The following is a 22633-nucleotide window of genomic DNA, read 5'->3' on the forward strand; positions in this document are numbered from 1 at the left end:
ACCACAAACAGCATGAACCGCCTATAACTTGTACTAATCAATACCATCATTCCATTGCTAGCCAAACTCAAAGATCGCCCAACTCCTGAAACCCTAAAGAATGCTCTTGAAACCTTATGTGATAATCCAAATCACCTCCCATGATACTATACCAATTCCCCGAGTTCTTATGTTGGCGACTAAAAACCACAACCCTTGCCTTAAACAGACGAATCTTCACCCAGTTTCCATTCTCAAAGTACCACTGAACACTAGTACGCTACGCATACACCTATGTACGCCCCGCGTACCTGGCTAAACCCTAAAACCACCAAACATACGAAGGCCATAACTTCTGAGTTATAAGTCTATTTCCAACGAACTTTATATCCACAAAAAGGTGACGAGAAGCCCTACACTTCTACCAACTCACCTCCACCTAAGAACTTTCCGAACAAAAACCCAAAATTCATAAAGGATCAAGATATCAAATTTAGATTATACCCTTGGGATCCGAAACACAAACGAACACTTTGATCACTTAGACTATAATACCCACATCCAAAAAGGACCAAATCCTTTCTTCCCCAAGGCCCAAAGCCTTATGATGACTGATGACCGGGCCACGACCCTGAACAATGAAACGATTTGAAACCGAGTGCTACAGTCACGACCCGAAAGTAACTATGAAGTGGATCATAGAAAAAAACAAAGTTCTTCGAGCTAGCGGTTGTCAGGATGATCAAAGGGTTACTTATGCCTCTCAAGTATTAAGGGGTCAAGCTCTCATTTGATGGGAGAGAGTATGCCAGACAGTGGGTGATGATGTTGAAGAGACTATGTCTTGGAATGAATTTGTTCAACGGATAAAGGCTAAGTATTGTGATCCTCGTGACATTGAGAAAATGTTTGATGAGTTCTTCGACTTGAAGAAAGGAGATTTAACTGTGAAAGAGTTCTCAGATAGAATATCGTTTATTGGTGATGTTCTTCCAACTAAAAGGGGTTGTATTAGCCGTTTTATACATTACGAAGTGTTTTTATACATTTTTAAAGGAATAAATACTTTTATACGAATAAATAACATTTTATACAATTTTTTTATATGTATAAATCATGTTTATATATATATATATATATATATATATATATATATATATATATATATATATATATATATATAAACATATAAAACGTTTTTAATACAAATAAATACATATAAAATCGTTATACATATATAAATATGTTTTTAAAATGAATAAATACATAAAAATATATGTATACACACACTTTTAAAATGAGTAAATACGTATGTCTATAATAATAATAATAATAATAATAATAATAATAAACTTGCATATTAGATAATAAATTGATTTTTCAATTCAAAAAAATCCTTTTGGTCTAGTCGTAAAGCTCTTTCGTATGTGAGGAGGAGACCTAGTTCGAAACCCTTTAAACTCAAGCTTTTGTTGTTGTCTTTTTTTCCTTGAAAGTCAACACCCTATAAAATCTTAGCTAGGGAATATGATCGAATCTATTTTCCTTTTTTCCTTGAAAGGCATCATGTTTCTCCTTCCATGTGTAAGATCCGACTCTAGCTTCGCCAATCAGGTAAGTGTTGACCGGCTATCCCTATAAAATCTGGCTAAGGGGTAAAATCGAACCTATTTTTCGGTATCTTTGGTTATTAAGGAACAAAAAAATAGATTTTGAACATAGTCAGCAATAACCCAATTTTAATTAGCTTATTTGGTTGCTCTAATCAAAATGAAATATAGGGGTGGTAAAGTGTGTGTGTGTGTATATATATATATATATATATATATATATATATATATATATATATATATATGGTTAGGATTAAATGTGAATCACAAATATTGTGTGAATGTGTGACTAAGTTCTAACCATTAGATTGAAAAAAAGTGAAAGGATATGATCATAGGGTACATGTTATTAAGATAGACTATCATTTACTATATAACAACACTTAATTACTTATAAATGCATTTTATTAAGAGAGAGAAATGAGAAATACATGTATCTTGTGAAAAAAACCAAATTAATTATTAATAATCAAATCTTAAATATACAAATTAATTTTTATATACGTTTCAATTTCCATTTTAATCATAATAATTCTTAGAGATTTTTTTTATTGGAGATTGCTTTGAACGTTACCAAGAATATAAATCAATTTCCATTCTTACCATTTTAATTCTTGAAGAATAAGTTTTTATTGGATATTGTTTTGAACGTTTCAAGAATATAATTCTATTTCAATTGTTATCATCCTCCTTCTTGAAGAATATTTCAAAAATTACAAGTTCATATATAATATTCTTAAAGAATAAGAAATTATATACACTTAGCTAACTAATGTTCTGGAAACATAATATAATATAACAATTTTCTTAGTAATCAAGAAGACCATCAACGAGAATTACAAATGATAGGTCGGTGATTAAGTTCGAGGCTTCAATTTATCAATTTGTAAGAATAACATGTTAAAATCATTTAGAAAAACTTGCCCTAATTGATACAATAAAATGTTTGTTCTACAAGAATTTGAGTATATTGGAAAAATATGATTTATAAGACATCAATAAGAATGAAAGTTATCAAGCTCACTTGTGAACAGAGTACGTTTTTATCTTTGTTAACAATACTTGGTCGTATGGTTGGGTTTATCTGTGGAACTCAAATTAGATGGATGATAATGGTATACACATGCCTAATATATTGGAGTTCAAATTAATGATAATTATTAAGTTTTTAAAATTATAGGATTTAACAGTGTCATATTATTAAGTTTCCAAAATTAAATGATTGGTCTAGAATTGGCCATACATTCACACAATATTTAGATTTTGTATATGAACCTATATATATATATATATATATATATATATATATATATATATATATATATATATATATATATATATATATATATATATATATATATATATATATATATATATATATATATATATATATATATGAGTCTATTTTGGTGAAACAAAGAGGCGTTGCCATTTTTTGAAATCATTACAACACGCGCAAATTGGCACACCTCCTCGAAGCTACCAGAATCAGTTATTCCGTTGCAAATCTTTCCCAACAAACTAACAGTAACAGACCTTTGTTCCGGACCTCCGAATGGCGGAGACGCCGACGACGGCGTCGGAGATCAACACCGAGATCAGCACTGCGCCGTTACTCACTCAGCAGAGCACACACGAGTCACTGTTTGGAGGAGCTAGAACCTTAACGACACTCTCCATTTTCTTCGGTCTTTTATCTGGGCGTCGTGGAGACTCGTTGAAAGTGCGCGAGAGCGCGGCACAGCAGTTGGAGAACTGGCGAGATGATTGGGGCTACTCGTTGCCGGTTGTTGCTATAGACACGACGTGGAACCTTGCCGTCGTGGTGGTTTCGATAGCTATGCTGTTTTGGACTGCGCGGGAACAGCCGAATATGCCGGTTAGGGCTTGGATCTGCGTTTACGCGCTGCATTGTGTGATGCATGTAGTCCTGGTGTGGTTGGAGTATAGAAGGAGGAATCGGAGGGCAGCGACGGCTAGCAGTGGTTCGAGCGATAGAGATCGAATCAGCTTTGGGAATTCCAGCGGTTCTGATGTAACGAGGTCAGTTTTTAATCCTGAATTTCACTTTTAGTTTGAAATCAGTAAGTTTATCTTGCTTTCCAGAGTATACGTAACTAATGTCTAAGAACACCGTTCGCGTATAACTATCTAAGATATCAAGATTGACTGTTTGAGCAAAGAACAATTCTGAACATTACGTATATGAGAACCAAAGTACAAGATGAAAACGATAAACGTCTTGGAGGAAATATTCAGTTGAACATTCTATCAGAAGACGTCCAAAGCATCAAATCACATCCATGGATGATGTTCTATATACCAATTAGGAAATTTCGTACTCTATAGTAGGGTAGAGAATTCTCTAAGTTGTAAACTGTTTCTAAATTACCATGGAAAGCAATTAGTGTGGCTTATTAACTGCTGTATTACATTTTGGAAATTGCAGTGCTGAGAAAAGATGGGAAACTTTTAATAAGATTTTCCAATATCTGTGGTGGCTGGTTGCCTTCTGTTGGCTGATCCCCAATTTTGAAATGCATAGTGCTCCACATCTGTTCTGGTATGTCTTGAATTAATATAATCTTGTAAGTTTTAACAGAATCCAATGGCTGTTTTTAACTTTCTTTCTTTCTCTACTTCTGTTACGAACAATGGCAGGTTGACTCTGACATTCATGGTTATCGACGTGTTCTTGGCTGCCACTGGTTTTCTTCTTAAGGGGGTGATAACAGGGCTTGCTGTGTCTTTTTGCTTACCTTGCGTCTTGTCCTTTCTTGATTTCATGGGTTGCCAGGTGAAATTTGTTTCTTAAATTTCCATTTTAGTTTTTTTTTTTTTCAAATAATTTTGACAGCTATGTTAATTATATTATACACAGGGAGGTGCATCAGAAGCAGAGATCAGTGTCCTTCCTAAATACAGATTTGCAGTGCACACCGATAATGGGGGTAGAATGGTCCCTTTTGAAACAAATGATCCGGATTTTTCTCGTGTACATGTTCTTCCAATCGAGGAAGAGGTAAGTCTATTCCCAACCATAGAAATGTTTGCTTAGAATTCACAGCATTGGAATCCGAGATTCCATTCCATCATGTGTTTGGACTTGGTTGCCAAATGAACGGAATTCAATCCTTCAAATTCCATATTTGATGGATTTCTTCATTCCTAGGAAACGATGGAAGGGATTCATTCGTCTACATTCTTCTTCAACTTTTATTAAAAGACCAAAATACCCTCACTAAATAAAAATAAGAAATTCATGGTGTGGTTTGTTTTGTAAATTGTAAACTGTAGGATTGCTGCATATGTCTGTATCCATATGAAGATGGAACAAAGCTTCATTTGCTTCCATGCAACCATCACTTCCATGTGAAATGCATCTTGAAATGGCTCAAGATAACTACCACGTGTCCACTCTGCAACCACACCATCTGCCAACGTGTACAACACTGAAAGCCCTCACAATTTCATATCAGTAAGTGTACAGGAAAAACCATGCATGGAAATATAATAGCTTTTCTTTTACTAACAAAATAAAGTACGCCATTGTTTTGTTTGCTATAGAGTTTCTGTAAATTTTGGAACGGATACCTTGTTCTAGGAGAGGTTATATGGATCAAATGAGAAAACTTTACTTCTTGTAAAATTCGTTTAATGGTTTGAAGTAGCAAATAAAGTACTAGACGTTTGTGATTAGAATCTATAGGTGCTAAGCTAAGTAATTTGGATTTTTTTGGATCACTGTACAAACCGGGTCGGATCCTAACTTGAAGGTTTTTTACAGGCTAAAATCCCCGAAATGTAAAAATATTAACCGGTTTTGGTCTTAAAGTTTCTAAAAAGGGGATGTTTTTCATAAAGTGTCAAAATATATTGGACTTTTAATGATAACAATCCAAGAATATAAGCTGAATAAAGTTGGTTCACATAGAAAATGAGAGCATATATGCTTCAGATTTTTGGAATATTTTCTAATTTATAATAAACGTGGGGGCGTCTTCTAACTTCATGGTTTCAACTCTTCTATTATTGCAAGTTTGTAACACGTTATTATATTATGTAACAGAAATTAATCTATAACACAAAGTGAGTACATTATTTTTGTCATCATCCATCATAAATCATTTTATTTTGAAGAATAAAGAAGGGGCTGAAAAGATAGCTGATAAAAAATAACGTTTGGTAAAACTAGCTGAAATATATAAAATTACATAAAAATACATGTAAGAGTATGTGTTTCTATAATTAATTAAAGAGTGTATTTGAAAAAAAATTTAAAAAGCTCCTAAAAAACTAGTCTAAGGTGCAGTTTGTTTTTTCGAAGCAAAAATTCATGAAGTCTGCGGACCACCTATGCAATCTTCTGTAGCAGAAGAGATGGAACAAACGGCTGTAGCCTATAATAAGAACCATGTTTGTTTTATAACATCTGCAGACTGCTGCAGTAAACTGAAATTTAAATAAACTAATTTTATAAACTAAAAATAGTTCTCAACACCGAAATTTAATAATTCTAGTCTTAAAATATTGAAATAATAATAAAAAGAGCATGTAAAAAAACAAAAATATAAATTTTTTTTTAAAAAAAAAACTTAAAAAAATGTAAAAGAAGCTAATTGTTTTATTCTAGAAAAAAAAAACTAATTTTAAAAAACATTAAAAAAGAAAATAATAAAAAAATTAAGAAAGTATTGCAAACGTTGTCTATAAAGTTCGTAAAAAATTACACACGTTAAAAAAGATGCAACTGAAATTGAAAATATTATTAATAAAATGGTAAAAAAAATTAAAAAAATCAAGTTAAAAAAATCGTAGAAATTATAAAAATAAATTGTATCACATCCCTAAATAAAAATTTAATAAAATCAAAAGTTTTTAAAAAAAATTAAAAAAAAAAAAGGTTATACAAAAATTCTTAAAAAAACACTTAGAAAAAATGAAAGCTGAAGAGGTTAGAAGAGACAAGTCAAGTGCTGGGCCACGCAGCACACGCGCAGAGGTTTTGTAGTCTGAAGTCTTTCAAAAAACAAGCTGCTGCGAAAGGGAAAGTGTTGCGCGTATGTTGCGTCGCGCAGCAATAAGTGGTTTGAAGAGGTTTTTTTATAGAAAAACAAACAGCACCTAACTAGCTTTTCAAAAAGTTAGCTTATAAGCTTATTTTTTGGCTTACTAAATACGACAATATAAAAATATTCAAAAAAAATAAGGAAGTTGTGGGACGCAAAACGCAACCATAATAATATTAAAAATTATGAATATATATATATATATATATATATATATATATATATATATATATATATATATATATATATATATATATATATATATATATATATATATATATATATATATATATATATATATATATATATATATATATATTTTATGACGAGATGCATGAGATTTTTTGTTGTTGGCGGCTTTTTGGGTTAACGAGTAAACGACTAAACTGAGGCTAAAACAGTAAAATAGATAAAGCCCATTTAGTAGGCTCTCTAGCTAAAATGCAGCAAACCAAAAAATATTTTTTTTTTTTTTTGTTAAGAAATAACAACCAAACATATTCCCCATGATTTCTCTAATCTCTCTGTCTCTATCCGCCTACAATCCAATATAAATCAAATAAGTGTTTAAATTTTAACCTAGTTTTGTGTGGTAATTTTAAAAACTCAATTTTTTCACACTTTGTCATGTTTAATGCTTTTATGTAAATACTAGGTACGTTTGAAGGGCCGTGCTAAGCACGACCCAAGACCGGTCCAAATGTAAAGGTTACTAATAAATTCAAATAATACTCTTAATAAAAAAGTACAACCTTGTAGTTGTGTATGTGTTCCAAAGCACAATTGTTATAAAAAAAATTATAAGTATAATGTTTTAATGGAATGGAATAAAAGTACAATAGGGTTATTGCGGTATAAATGAAAACAAACACCAACTTTTTTTTTTGAAAGAGAAAATGTGCGCACTTAACCAACAAACGCCAACTTGTCGACTTTCCAAATGACCATCACTTACAATATCATAACAACCTCCTATAAGATACTTGTAGAAGTATTTGTTTGACTATTTAATATAAACACCCAAAACGATTTTACCTTTTCAGTGTTCTCCAAATCACACCTTTGACTACGGTGGGCTTTGACCTTTGAAACCTTGTTGGTTTCTTGAGGATGATCTACACAATACTGCATGTGATCCTTCAGTTTGGACCTGATCATGTAATATGGGAATTTATAAACACATACTAACATACACTAATTAATAAATATAAGAGTGCCAATTATTTTGAAGCTTCTTTTCTATACAAACCAAAGCTTTAGTAGTCTAAAGCACAATTGCAGGGCTCATTTTTTAGGATAAAAGCATAGCAAAATTTGACAACTATTAACAGTAATTATAGGTTATCTAATTTGAATTGTGTGTTAAAGCCAACCCATGTTACCCGGTTAACATTAAAGATTTGAGTGACGGGTTCTTCATGGATGTGAAATTAACGAAAAACGCATCATTGCAAAAGTAAAACTCATCGAGTTAGACAAACAAGTAGATGACTTTTATTGATAAACCAAACTTTAAATTATTTATAATCTTTCTTGTAGAGAGTTGTAATTAACAAAATATAATTTTCGTTTAATCTGATCCACTACATTTACTTCAATCATAATACCCATGATGTACAAGTTCATTTATATTTGAATCATACAATATGGACTTATATAGTTATAAAAGTATATTTTCCAAACTCCAAGACATACTAAGCCATCCATATTCCCATTATGCACGAAAACAATGTCCAAAAGCTCATCTACAAATGGAAGTATGATGCTATAACAAACATATAGTAATGAAAGTACATCGCTATTTATTGCATATTCAGAAAAAAAGATTGTTGATTTATTCAAGTAATAAGGAGAAATAGAAAATTACCTTAATATATTATAGACAAATATTGTTAATGAGTATGAGACTTAGTGTCACCATAGAAGGATAGACCTACAAAAGATGGTTATACCAAGACTCCAACACCGATGACCTGAATGTTCATTCTTATTGATTAGAACTTAATAAGTATAAAAATCATAAAAAATGAAATAATATGATGTTCGAAAAGCTAAAGATTAATTTATGAATTGTTAGTATGTATTTTGACTAACTCAGACGCTACCAAAGTCCGAAAGTTGTATTATTTCTATTAGAAAATCCTCTTTAACTAAAGGAAGTAATATAATCTTTCTTTTTTTTCTTAATAGACTTGATGCATAAAGTTATACATGAATGCTTCTTTTTAAGTTAATGAAGATGGAACTACTTAATACAGAAAATCAGGGAAGAGGCTTTCCTCATTAAGTTTTAACTATTTTCACAAATTTGTTGTCATTTACTATTTTCACATATTTTCTGTTATGTTTTTTAAACACTGTTCATCCATTCAAATTTTTATCTTCACAACATAAAGGAAAAAAAAAAAAAATCAGCACCTTAGAATAAGATAATTATAATGGTAAATAACAACTACATACTATAAAATGAAATCAATACCTTCTTTATCTTAGGCCTAGAAAACTGCTTGATGATGATCCAGGCCTGCAAAAAACATTGAAAATGAAGGAGCCAGTGAGTTCCTGTAATTAAGCATAAAACATAGTTCCATATTAACCTTTTGACTTTTCATGTAATTTCAGTATGAGCTTAGATGATTACCAGATTGTTAATGTTAGCCCCCAACAACAAGAAAGAGGAAATTTACCTGAGGTTACCAATAAAAAACTAAAAAATAAACAAACGAATCTGAGTGCATCTTCATCCCTTGTTCATATGGTGGAGTCCGTTCACACACACACACACACAAAAAAAAAAAAAAAAAAAAAAAAAAAAAAAAAAAAAACCCATTTCGAATAACTGAAAGTAAACATAAAAAAATTGAAGATGTTGCGTTGTGTTAAGCCATAGAATTAGAAGATAACAATTATGAAGATGCTCTATCGTCTTAAATCATAGTAGAAAAAGAAAGAAATAAGGTAAAATGGCTTACCTATTAATCTTCAACCTGGATGGTTTTATTGAATAGCTTTAATTTTGAACTTCCATCTTCAATTTCAAGTTTGTTGGGTTTCTTTTTTAAGCTTGGGTTCGTGTTCTCTGATGGTGTAAGAAATCCCCCATTGTTTAACTACAGTTAAAAATCAATAGGACAACGAACAGTTGGAGAAAAAGGGAACCTTCCTGAAAATTGCCAAATAAGAAGAGTTGGGTGTCAATAGAAGTAGGCCAGAGAGAGATAGAGAAAGAGTTCGAGTTAAGTGGAGAGAAAAAGAAGATGAAGATAACAGAGTGTTCAAGATTTGCATGCATCAGGCTCTTCTTTGAGACAAAGCGGTGGGCATAGAGAATTACGAACAATTGTCCTCTCTATGAAACATGGTGGTCTTCAAACCGAAAGGAGACGATCGCTAAGCTCAGCCAGTGTCTTCTAACCTGAAGGTATGTTAAACAAAAATACCCTCTAAAATTCCAATACAAGATGATTTATCCTTATCGGAACCAATCTTATGCAAAAAATGGTAATAAAAATCTACAAATTACCAAACAAATAGTTTAACCTGAGTGTGAAGTAGAGATAGAAGAAACTTGAATGTACTTATTGGAGCAAACAGAGTTGTTTTGGTTATGGTAGATTGTAATGAATCATAGAACTCTACTTTGTCCGAAGATGAGAGAGGATAGAAATTTAGGGCTCAGATTGTGGTGAATGATGGAACCCTAGGTGGAGAAAACAAAGGGAAAATGTGGATTGGAGGTGATGGTGCACTCGGGGAGAATGAAAAAGAGACGGAGAGGCCGAGAGGGAGAAGGAAAGAATAAGACGAATGTTGGGAAATGGGAACGATAAGCGGTAGCTGATGTATAATAGCGTGGCACATACTCCTATTCAGTGGAATCGTACTAATTCATCTGTGGACTATCCAAGAGAGAAAAATAGAGCGGCAACCCATCCATCAGGATCCGACCCGGAAGAAAGCAACTTTTATTAATACCCATAAATTCCATAGAAATCCATCAAAAATCCAGAAAAATCCCGTCATATTCCACACTCATCCACCTCACCCCATTTTGCTCCGTTCTTAAGGCATAGGCCTTACTTATATATATAAGATATGTGCTTGTGAAATTATGTTCTTATTTATGATAATGTAATATGTGATTGTATATAATTTGAGTAAATTACACGGATGGTCCCTGTGGTTTAGGGTAATCTACATGTTTGGTCCCTAACAACTTTTTTTAACTCGGACCGTTCCTACTTTATATTTTTGTTGCACGCTTAGTCCCTATCTAACCTAAAAAGACTATTTTGCCCTCAATGACTATTTTTATTTTGTTAGTTCTTTTTATATTATTCCAGTTATTATTAATAAATTAAATTATTAATATAATGTTGGAAAAATTATTGATTCCAACTTAATCCTCCACAGTTCTTACCACCACCTCCAGTCACCGGCACCAAATCCGGTCATCATCTCCGGCCAAAGATCCATACCACAAAAATTACCCAAAAATCAACATAAAGCCATCTAACGTTCAACACTAAATCTGAATCTACATCTAAAACCAAACTTGTAACTCAAATTCAACACCAAAATAAAACCAGAAAATGATGATGAATCCTAGAAGAAAACCAGATTCAGGTGAATCCCCCTACCCTTTTGTCAATAGCAGAAGAACACCTTTTGATGCCTTCACCGCTTAACGCCTATCCAATCGATGAGGAATCCTAGAAATAACTGTGGTCTCGAAAATTAGTGAAAATAAAGAAGATCGATGATGGGAAATCGACATTTGAAACCCAAAAATCCAGTCTAGAGACCGATAATATAAATGATAAACCAAATCGTTTTTTGTTCCATGTGAGAGAAAGGGGGATTCAGTGGGTTCGAAACTGAATAAAGGGGGGAACAAATAACAACCCTACCGATCTTTAGAAACCCAAGAATCCATCTTCACTGTTGCCAAAGTTTTTTCCCACGAACAGGAACAAAAATTGGTGCTTCAGAAACCCTAGTTCCCATCGTCGGCTGCCATGGTTGAGCTTTCTATAATTTCTGACATATAATAACGAGAGAACGAGGTGTGAAAACCCTAGATCCCTTACCAGGTTGTGCGATTTATAGTTTATGTTTGCCAAAGAAACACCGACTTTCGACGTAGGTTCTTTTTTATTTAATATTGCATCTGATTGGTGGTGGTGGCTCGCCGGAGAATATAGAAGTGGTGGTGTTGCTGGTTCGTTTGAGAAGGACACGAAAACGATGGAGGTGGAGGGTGGGGTTTTATGGGAGGGGATGAGGAAGTGGGCCCACATATCTAATTAATATATTTTTTTCATATATATTAATATTTGTTTTTAATAACTAATATTTTAAAAAATGGTAAAAGAAATCAGTAAGGGTAAATTAGTCTTTTTAGAACGGACAGGGACTAAGCGTGCAACAAAAATATAAAGTAGGGACCGTCCGAGTTAAAAAAAATTGTTAGGGACCAAACACGCAGATTACCCTAAACCATAGGGACCATCCGTGTAATTTACCCTAACTAATTATGATTGTGAACTTTGTAGTCAAATGATATAAAAGTCTTTAAATTTGACATAAATACTTTATCCTTTTGCATATAATAGGTTCATTAAAGCGCATGTAAATTACATGTAGATTTTGTCTTCTTTCATAGAAATTGAATAATAGTAGATCATTTTGACCTGACCCGATTATTCTTACCAATTTGATATGACCCATTCATATAGTTAATCTAGTGCCCCCAACACCAAAATAGCGACTAAAATTTTCAATGTTATCACTTCAAAGGCATGATGATGAGGCTATACACCTAAAAAACTGTTGATCGTTTTAGAGTGGAAGAAGGTCATAGCTAGACTCAGGATACACTCAGGGAAACATTAATTCAATATTATGGTTTTGTTAATGGTTTCATATGGATTGATACATACTTGTTTAAAGTTGTCTTCACAATTTTTGGCGTTTGTTAAAGATAATGACTTGAAAGGGTAATATATTTTTCGATTTGTACACATTTGGTCACTGAGTTTTTTTTGTCCACATTTACCCCTTTAACTTGTTAAACTGTACATATTTAGTCCTTATGACCGGCTACATCAAGTTAGCCGGTAAAAATGACTAAATAAGGTAATATATTTCTCATTTTGTACATATTTAGTCCTTAATATTTTTGTACACATTTAGTTCTTAATATATATATATATATATATATATATATATATATATATATATATATATATATTGCAAAATAAGTCATTTTTGTTTTTGTACTCATTCAATACTTATTAATGATTTCTTTAAGTTTTTCTCACGACCTCTTACATGAGATAGCCATATGGTGGTGTGATAGGTTGAGGCGGTCGTGCTATATGTTATAGGACAAGATACCTGATGTAGGTACAGCCGTAGACATGGAGGCTCGAGAAGAGCGGTTGGGTTAAGGCGACAGACCAACAAACCCTGGGTATTCCAGTCTGATGACTGATTGGATCTGTTGCATGTTGGCATTCCAGTTCGATGACTGATTGGGCCAATGTATTCCAATCTAATGAGTGTGGGCCCGTTATGCATGATAATACGTTTGTTGTATCGGGTGTTTTGGGGGAAACTCGTTAAACTTTGTGTTTACCCAGTTGTTTATGTTTACAGGTTCTATCGTTGATCATGAGAAGGCGAAGACAGGACTATACTCACTCATCAACAGTATTGAGGATACCGCGTTTCCTATATTACTCTGATTTCGATCAGTGTATTTTGGAATAAACGTTTTTTTCTTAATAATAGATTTATAATTAGAGAGTTTTGCCTTATTTAAAAATGAAGTTTTTTTTATTGTGAAAATGAGACGTTACACATAAACATCAATAGCCCCACACACTTCATTAATGATTATCCAATGTAAGATGTCGTGAGAAAAACCTATAGAAATCATTCATAATTACTGAATGGGTACAAAAGCAAAGATGACTTATTTTGAAACAAAAATATATTAAGAACTAAATGTGTACAAAATGAGAAATATATTACCCTATTAAGTTATTTTTCTCGGCTAACCTGGAGTAAACGGTCATAAGGACTGAATGTGTACAGTTTAACAAGTTGAAGGGGTAAATATGGACAAAAAACCCAGTGACCAAATATGTACAAATCCAATAATATATTACCCTTTTAAGTCATTATCCCTAAAAAAAATTTGGTTTGTTCATATGTTCATATAGATTTATATGGATCTATTCAAAACAATGGTGTAATATATATATATATATATATATATATATATATATATATATATATATATATATATATATATATATATATATATATATATATATATATGTTAGCCGTTTACCCACGCAAAGCGGCGGGCGACAAATAGTTTGTTTCGACAATTAATTTCTTTTCGATGGAGAATGATTATTTTCAATTCAATCATTAGTTTATTTTACGAAACATGTCATATTAAAAATAAATAAAATTCATGAAATGACCAAATTATAGGGCGTTGAGTATTTATTTGGATGAAAAAAGATCTGGTCAAAACCTTGGAAGAGAAGATTTATAGGAGTTTGTTTAAATTTTAATATTATTTTATTAGTGATTAGTTGTACAATTAGCTTAATGATTTGGACGTCTTAAAAAAATATTATTATTTTATTCAATCTATTTTTAGAAATAGTGAGATTTGTTTTATAAGATAGTATATATATATATATATATATATATATATATATATATATATATATATATATATAGAGAGAGAGAGAGAGAGAGAGAGGAAGAGAGAGAGAAAGAGAGAGGTGGGGCCTGTTTTATTTATTATTACATTAATATTAAAATAATAGATAAATGTTTAAAAAAATAAGAAAAACAAATTAAAAGAGTATATTAGTCAAGTTTAACGGGACAAAATCCACATAGAAACATAGTCAAAAGGACCACAAAGCCAAAAAATCGGGGTTTTGATTAAAACCCGAAAAAAAATACATACCATAGGGATCATTTTTACAATTTTATACTTTTTTATGTAAAAATACACCATTTTTTTGCCATAAGACTTTTATTAATGAAGAGCAATATATCCTCTCTTTTACCTTTCCTCCCATGGAAAATGAAAAATGTAGTGAAGTTTCCAAAATGTATAAAAAATTCATTGTTTTTTTAGTACACTAAATACCATTGAATCAACTATTGTAGGTAACCATCAGGTTACCCGGTTTCCAAAATATTCAAAAAAATGTCATTTTTTTAGTACAAAAAATATCATTAAAGTATATTATTCGTACACGAAATACCAACGAAGTACACACGTGTTCAAATAAAACCTTATAGTAACCAGTTACTTTAAGTAAATAGAAAAATAACTTAAAAGCATAATGAAGTTTCCAAAATGTTAAAAAAAATACCGAATTTTTTGTTAGTTTCTTTTTTTATTTTTTATTAGACGAAACTGAAAAAATGGTCCCTATGGTATGTATTTTTTCTGAGGTTTAGTAAATCTCGACATTTTTTTATTGGTGGTCCTTTTGAGTTGGTTTCATTGCATTTTTGGTCCTTCTGAATATTAAAATGACTATAATACCCTTGGGGTATTTATTTTCCATTTTTCTTTCATCTTTTAAAAAAAATTAATATTTATCTATTTATTTTAATAATTAAAAAATAGGAGGGACCCACCACCTCTCTCTCTCTCTCTCTCTCTCTCTCTCCAACCCAAAAACCCCACATGAAGTTTGTGAATAAGTGATTGTCTGAAAATGAGCAAGGAATATCTGTCTTTCTGCTAAAGAGGATGTATTGAACTCATAATTCATTAGATACTTTTTATGAATGTCAACTAAGTATCGTAAGTAAATTGCTCCCGGTTGTTCAATCATTTGATAACCAGAGTCATTCTTTGAGAAATGATCACTATGAGTCAGACTCAATAAAATTTGATCAATCCTTTTTTCTGTCATTAAGGTGGAGAACTGAACCAAGAATTCTCTTTTTTCATCATCAATCGAATCGCTGTTTGCAACCCAAGATTCTATTTTATCATCCAGTAGTCGAAAGCATCACTAGCTTATGCTTTGACCCGAGTAGCATGGGGCCCGTGGAATCCCGTGTGAATCAGCAAGGACCACCTTGCAAGGCTAAATACTCCTGGGTGACCGATAGCGAAGTAGTACCGTGAGGGAAGGGTGAAAAGAACCCCCATCGGGGAGTGAAATAGAACATGAAACCGTAAGCTCCCAAGCAGTGGGAGGAGCCCGGGGCTCTGACCGCGTGCCATAAGACTAGGTCTAAGTAAGGTATACGAAGGAAAGCCTATTTTACGTTTTAGCAAAGATATTCACTTTTCAAACTTTATATTGTGCACAAATAGCGCGCAATACCGACGTAAATTACTATTAGATTTGATTGGGGTTGGGTTAGGTTGGAGTTTTTAACCAGACTCGTGTCATGATACAAAATTCCATAGAATTGGGTATACCAAATGAAGGGTACTATAATTAACTCGTTGATTTCGGACAGGAAAAGATGAAAATTGCAGATGAATTTTCCTACGAAGAGTACTGAACAAAAGTTGGTTTGATTATCCACAACTGGAAAAAGATCGATTGGGTCCATTGAAATGAAATGTGTTTTTGCTTTTAGTTTGATATTCTACTTTAAACAATCCCCTTGAATGGGCTTATAGTAATGATTGTCTTTTGATAAAGCAATCAGTCAGTTAAAACAATAACGAGGAAATTCAAATGAAAAATGATACAATTTTTTTTTAATATTCATTTTTATTTTATAGGGCTCTAGGGCTATACGGACTCGAACCGTAGACTTTCTCGGTAAAACAGATCAAACTTATTATTATCAAAATGATCTAAACTATTTCAAAGACCCAACATACATTTTTTGTGCATTGGGCTCTTTCATTAACTGATATCAATATCAGCTAGTCCGCCATTTTTATTTTTTTACCGAAAAATAAGGAGATGGCTCCATGTGCTCTGAGTCATTATGTGGATTCAGATTCAGGAACACCACCAAAGTTTTTCAAGGGGGGTTATCTTGACGTAGGTTTGCCTCTGGCCTAGATTAACCTAAGTGAAATGAAGTCTCTATCGCTCTATTTAAAAATCAAATATGAAACTTCGTACACCTTAAAGTTCATAGGACGAAAAGAGATTTTTTTGAGGCCCTTATGCTCAGCCTAGCATTGAATAGACTGGGTATTCACCTTATCAATATATCAAATCAATGATGGGGTCTGTTTGGCACCTAACTGGGCACCTAAACGGACTGAACCCTTGTCAGGTTATTGTTCTCTTCTTCCCTCAAAGTTATGGAATGGAGTAAGACATCAATTTTTCAATAAGATCAATTTTTTTGATTCCATGATGGACTCTTCTGAAAAACATCGGCGCGCGTGTAAACGAGGTGCTCTACCAACTGAGCTATAGCCCTTAGTGCTTGTAATATATATTTTATTATGTCGATAATTTTTTGTCAATATGAATATTCTCAAGATGACTATTCCATGATCCAAGATCATATTGATCGGTATTGCTTCTAAGTAATATGATATTTATAATCCATCGATGGGATGAGTCCCTTTTGGTTTTCTTTGTGAAGATAAATGACCTACTTAACTCAGCGGTTAGAGTATTGCTTTCATACGGCTGGAGTCATTGGTTCAAATCCAATAGTAGGTAGAACTTATTAGATACCGCGGTCCATGGTATCTAATAAGTTTTTATACCCATTTTCTTTTAGTGATATTGATTTTTTATCTTTTCTATTTCTTTTTCGTTGCATCAAAATCTGATTTTGCTTGATTGTATTTACTCGACATCTGACTACTTGTTCTATTATAAACCACTAATAAAAAGAGACAAATGGACATATTCATAAAAAAATGAGAATTATATTTAGAATCCCTTTTCTTTAGAGAGAATACTCGGTAAGATTGATATGAAAACAAGAGAATTTGGATAAGAGCAATAGTTAGTTTTAACTATAACTAAAAAAAATCAAAAGATATCTAAAGATATGTAATAAAAATAGGATTCTAATCTATGAATCTTGAAAGGAAACACGTCCAGCCCACTAAATGGTTCGACCAAAAGCAATTCTTACTTTAACTAAACAGTTATGAACGACTTAAAAAATTCAAGTCGAATTGACTAATCCGGTATATTTTCCACGTTCATAGGAGTGCATCTATGTTTCTGCTTTATGAATATGATATTTTTTGGGCATTTCTAATCATATCAAGTCTTATTCCTATTTTGGTATTTTTCATTTCGGGATTTTTAGCTCCGATTAGCAAAGGACCGGAGAAACTTTCTAGTTATGAATCGGGTATAGAACCAATAGGCGACGCTTGGTTACAATTTAGAATCTGCTATTATATGTTTGCTCTAGTTTTTGTTGTTTTTGATGTTGAAACGGATTTCTTTATCCATGGGCAATGAGTTTTAATGTATTAGGTGTATCTGTATTCGTAGAAGCTTTAATTTTCGTGCTTATCTTAATTGTTGGTTTAGTTTATGCATGGCGAAAGGGGGCATTGGAATGGTCTTAGCTCCTGAATATTTAGACAATAAAAAGAAAAAAGGAAAAAATTAAGATACTTATGAATTCCATTGATTTTCCCTTATTTGATCGAACAACCCAAAATTCAGTTATTTCAACTACATTAAATGATCTTTCAAATTGGTCAAGACTCTCTAGTTTATGGTCGCTTCTCTATGGTACCAGTTGTTGCTTCATTGAATTTGCTTCACTAATAGGCTCACGATTCGACTTTGATCGTTATGGACTAGTACCAAGGTCGAGTCCTAGACAAGCGGACCTTATTTTAACAGCCGGAACAGTAACAATGAAAATGGCCCCTTCCTTAGTGAGATTATACGAGCAAATGCCTGAACCAAAATATGTTATTGCTATGGGAGCATGTACAATTACAGGGGGATGTTCAGTACCGATTCTTATAGTACTGTTCGTGGAGTCGATAAACTAATTCCTGTGGATGTATATTTGCCGGGCTGTCCACCTAAACCAGAAGCAATTATAGATGCTATAACAAAACTTCGTAAGAAAATATCTCGAGAAATCTATCCAGATAGAACTATGTCTCAGCAATCCATAAGGGTTTGTCCGTTCTTTGTACATAAACCCTTGTCAGGGTTTCACGTAGTTTCAGCAGTTCTCCCACTTATAGGATGAATTCTCCCGTTGCTACTTCAGAAAAAGAACCAGCAGGTTGATGGATCATTACCCTGATGATATAAGAAAATAAAAGGTTTATTTATTTCGCATGATAAAGGGAAGAGAAAACAAAGATAAAATAATAACAAGAAAAAAAGATAGAATCGAACAACCGTACGGGCATTATGCATTGCATACGACTCTACAATAAAATTGACCCTTACCTTACATCAAATAAAGAAAAAATAGGATCGATCAGACCCCGATCGGTAAATGATCAACTTACCACCCTTCCTTTCGGAGGAATTCAAAAATACTATGATGGCTCCGTTGCTTTATATATTTATTTTATTATATTTTTTTGTCTGTGATTTGTCTGTGATTAAGCAATCCCAAAGTTGCTTTTTTATTTGATCAAATAAACTAAGGAAAAAAGAATCTTGTTTTTTTTTTCGCTCTATAAATATTGTTAAGAGACCTCTGGTGTGAAAAAAAGTTTGTGACGCTGAACTGGACTTCTGATAAGAAAATCGGAAATACCTTTTTCTCATATTACTCTCTCGATACATAATCTAATGTTTTGAAAACAAAATTTCTTATATCGAATTCAAAGTGCCATGCTATTATTACTTAATATTCATATTTCATATGGCGAAGGCATAGTCTTCTTTTTTTCTCTCAAATAAAAGCCTCATTGGCGCTAAGCGTGAGGGAATGCTAGACGTTTGGTAATTTCTCCTCCGACCAGGATAAAAGATCCCATTAAAGCGGCTGATCCCATGCATATTGTATGTACATCTGGTTGCACAAATTGCATAGTATCATAAAGAGCCACCCCCGGTATTACCCATCCGCTAGGAGAGTTTATAAACAAATACAGATCTTTGGTATCATCCTCGATACTGAGATATATCATAAGACCAATAAGTTGATTCGAGATCTCGCTATCAACCTCTTGACCTAAAAAAAGTAATATTTCTCGATAAAGTCGATTGATTAGGGTCAGAAACTGATTGCAAAAGAAGGGAAATCGACCACATTAAAATTACCTTATGGGGAGGTCCGTTTGATATCCAAAAACTGCTCAGCAACAGTCGGACAAGTGGGGAATGTTGGGGTGAACCAGAAAAGTTTGGGTAGAGCCGGATCTAAGCGTTGGCTAGGTAAGCACCCTGTAGTAAGAGGAGTAGTTATGAACCCTGTAGACCATCCACATGGGGGTGATGAAGGGAGGGTCCCAATTGGTAGAAAACAACCCACAACCCCTTGGGGTTATCCTGCACTTGGAAAAAGAAGTAGAAAAAGGAATAAATATAGTGATAATTTGATTCTTTGTCACCGTAGTAATGGTTCAAAAAAAAAAAGAATCAATGTGTAGATTCCAATACTTTTTATTTTTTCATAGCAAGTTCCTTCTAACTTATAAAAAAGGATTTTCTTTTATTTTTCACTAAACACGAGTTTGTCTTCCTTTCCTTATTAACGTATAATATCAAAAAAGAATTCATTAAACTTATCCAATTAACTTCTCATTGATGGATTCTTTCATCGCGATTCAATCCAAATCACGATGTTATTTTCTTGTTCTTAAATGGGCTTCTTTACTCTTTTTAGGTTTATGCTCTACTCCGGGTAAAGATCCGCCCGATTTTGATTTGCACATATAGTACAAATGCTCCCATTACCACTTTTTTTTTATGCCTTCTTTTTTTTAATTCACGCATTCCGTAAAATAGTTGACGCCTTCATGCATATTACTCGATTGATTAACATAAGAGTTTGAAATAACTTCTACTTACAAAAAAGGATTTCTTTCAAATCAAATAAAAATAGGAATCCTTTATTATATAAAATAGATATATTATCACTTGTTTTTTTTTAAACGAAGCCTGGATACTTCAATGTAGTAGTCCAATTAAGCCAACCATAAATTCTTCCAATTAAGCCAACCATAATTGCACTTCACGCTCCAAATTTTTGATGATTCAATTAATCTTTCGTGGGCGAAACAGAGGATATCTCGATTGGGGAGAAAACGGGGAAATCCCATATGACCCAATATATCTGACAAGTCGCACTATATGTCAACCCAAGATGCATCTTCCTCTCCAGGACTTCGAAAAGGTACTTTTGGAACATCATTCTTGTCTTGTTTTCCACATCGTTATCTCCTCTATTAAAATCTAGAATTTTTATGTCCATTTCATCTTTTTGTTCTCATTTAACATATAATAATAGTAAAATACTTCTATCTATATGAAAAATGGAATGGAACCCCTAGGAAAAATAAATGAGTTGGGGGAATATTGGGGAAGAAATGACGTTTTTTTTATGTATTTAACAAAAAGTCAATCTTATTTACTGGATGATTGTACATTTCAATATGTTTATGTATTACAATAAAATGAAGGAGGTTTTTCAATGCAAGATCTAAAAACATATCTTTCCGTAGCACCGGTATTAAGTACTCTATGGTTCGGTTCTTTGGCAGGTTTATTGATAGAGATTAATCGTTTTTTCCCGGATGCGTTGACGTTCCCCTTTTTTTCATTCTAGTTATTGATGTGGGAAGGAATAAAGAAGATTAGAGATACAATTAAATACCAGCCCCCCCTTCTTTTCTCTTTTTTCCCTTTAAAAAATTTTAGAATAAGGGAGGAAAGAGAAAGAATAAAAGTGCATTCAACAACTGCGAGACTTGGGTTCAGGTTGGAATTAAATTAATATGAAATTTCTATGTATTCAATTTCTATGGAAGTAGAATACAAACTGTGGTTCTAGGGAAAGAGTATTATATAAGATACTTATATGAAATACTGTACTGTGATTTGAAATCTAGTTTAGAAATCTTTCTATCTTATTTGCTATATTGATTGTAGTGAAATCTTGCATAAGAGGATAGTAAGTTACAAATTCTATTTTGTTTTTTCCTTCCTTTCTTCTTTTTCGTTTCGGATTGAAAGAGGAAGAGTTGAGTAAATGAAAAATCCAAAGGAGGTTCATGGCCAAGGGTAAATATGTGCGAATACCGGTTCTTTTGGAATGTACCGCTTGTGTTCGAAACGGTGTTAATGTTAATAAGGCATAGCACCAAGAACGCATACATACACACTCCAATAACACATACATACACATTCCAATTTTTATGGTTCTTAAAAACACACAAACACATACACAAAAGAAACACACTCGTAAATGGGAGACGATTTGTGGAACAAAACAAACAAAATAATTGAAACCGAATCTAGAACACCAAAAAACCTAGAAAAGGAATATGATTGTGTGTGTGTGTTTGCATTTCAAAGAACAGAGGTAGGGATAAAACAAGAAACAAAGAAACAAATGCTTTGGGTGTATTTATCCCCAAACGATACTGATGAAAACAAAACCCCACACGATTGGGTTTAAAGAAACAAAAACCCAAATTGTAAGTAGCGACTAGTATCTAGATTTCTTGAAAATTCTATTCAATTTCATCTGGGTATCTCTATATACAACTCATTAACCAATCGATTATGTAAAGAAAGAAATCACACGACCTAGTTTATATAGATGTATACATTTCCTGAAAAAAAAATGTTCATTACATTTGGGTGTCGTCATCTGAAGTGTTAGGGTGCAAAGTTCTCATTTGATGTGGCTTACTTTCTTGTATGTGTAAATGAGTTTAGTTTTTCCTATAATTAGGAAGTGAGTGACTCCCATTATGTAATGTTCATTTTGGAGAGATTAGTTTTAGAGAGAGAAATAGTAAACTCATTTGTAATATTTCTA

At 32.6% G+C, this 22633-nt stretch overlaps 1 protein-coding gene, 1 long non-coding RNA gene and 1 pseudogene across 5 annotated transcripts; 2 read left to right on the forward strand and 1 right to left on the reverse strand.

The window, feature by feature from the left end:
* The first annotated feature begins 3019 nt into the window (after window positions 1-3019).
* LOC111915812 (E3 ubiquitin protein ligase RIE1) lies at window positions 3020-5238 on the forward strand. Its single transcript, XM_042900858.2, has 5 exons — window positions 3020-3632; window positions 4039-4152; window positions 4251-4386; window positions 4471-4611; window positions 4887-5238. The coding sequence occupies exons 1-5, from the start codon at window positions 3145-3147 to the stop codon at window positions 5043-5045; spliced, it is 1038 nt and encodes a 345-aa protein (XP_042756792.1). The 5' UTR covers window positions 3020-3144; the 3' UTR covers window positions 5046-5238.
* A 2326-nt stretch (window positions 5239-7564) lies between these two features.
* On the reverse strand, window positions 7565-10704 carry LOC111915844 (uncharacterized). Of its 4 annotated transcripts, XR_002858306.3 has the most exons (6): window positions 10199-10703; window positions 9631-10073; window positions 9300-9345; window positions 9138-9182; window positions 8526-8631; window positions 7565-7808 (listed from the first exon to the last, which is right to left on the reverse strand). It is a non-coding gene; the product is annotated as an uncharacterized LOC111915844 (long non-coding RNA). The 4 variants fall into 4 exon arrangements; XR_002858303.3 differs by having other exon boundaries at window positions 9138-9345; window positions 10199-10704; XR_006190078.2 differs by lacking the exon at window positions 9300-9345 and having other exon boundaries at window positions 10182-10700.
* Window positions 10705-18223: 7519 nt separating this feature from the next.
* LOC128133185 (NAD(P)H-quinone oxidoreductase subunit K, chloroplastic-like) lies at window positions 18224-18957 on the forward strand (annotated as a pseudogene).
* The last annotated feature ends 3676 nt before the right edge of the window (window positions 18958-22633 follow it).

This window comes from Lactuca sativa, chromosome 4 (genome assembly GCF_002870075.4).
Source record: "Lactuca sativa cultivar Salinas chromosome 4, Lsat_Salinas_v11, whole genome shotgun sequence".
NCBI lineage: Eukaryota > Viridiplantae > Streptophyta > Magnoliopsida > Asterales > Asteraceae > Lactuca > Lactuca sativa.

What these genes read in the sequence shown, in the direction of transcription:
- LOC111915812 (XM_042900858.2), top strand. Translation starts at nt 3,145, where the DNA reads ATGGCGGAGACGCCGACGACGGCGTCGGAGATCAACACCGAGATCAGC. An exon ending in TTGATTTCATGGGTTGCCAG is followed by an intron (nt 4,387 to 4,470) that starts GTGAAATTTGTT and finishes TATTATACACAG; the next exon opens with GGAGGTGCATCAGAAGCAGA. An exon ending in TTCTTCCAATCGAGGAAGAG is followed by an intron (nt 4,612 to 4,886) that starts GTAAGTCTATTC and finishes TGTAAACTGTAG; the next exon opens with GATTGCTGCATATGTCTGTA.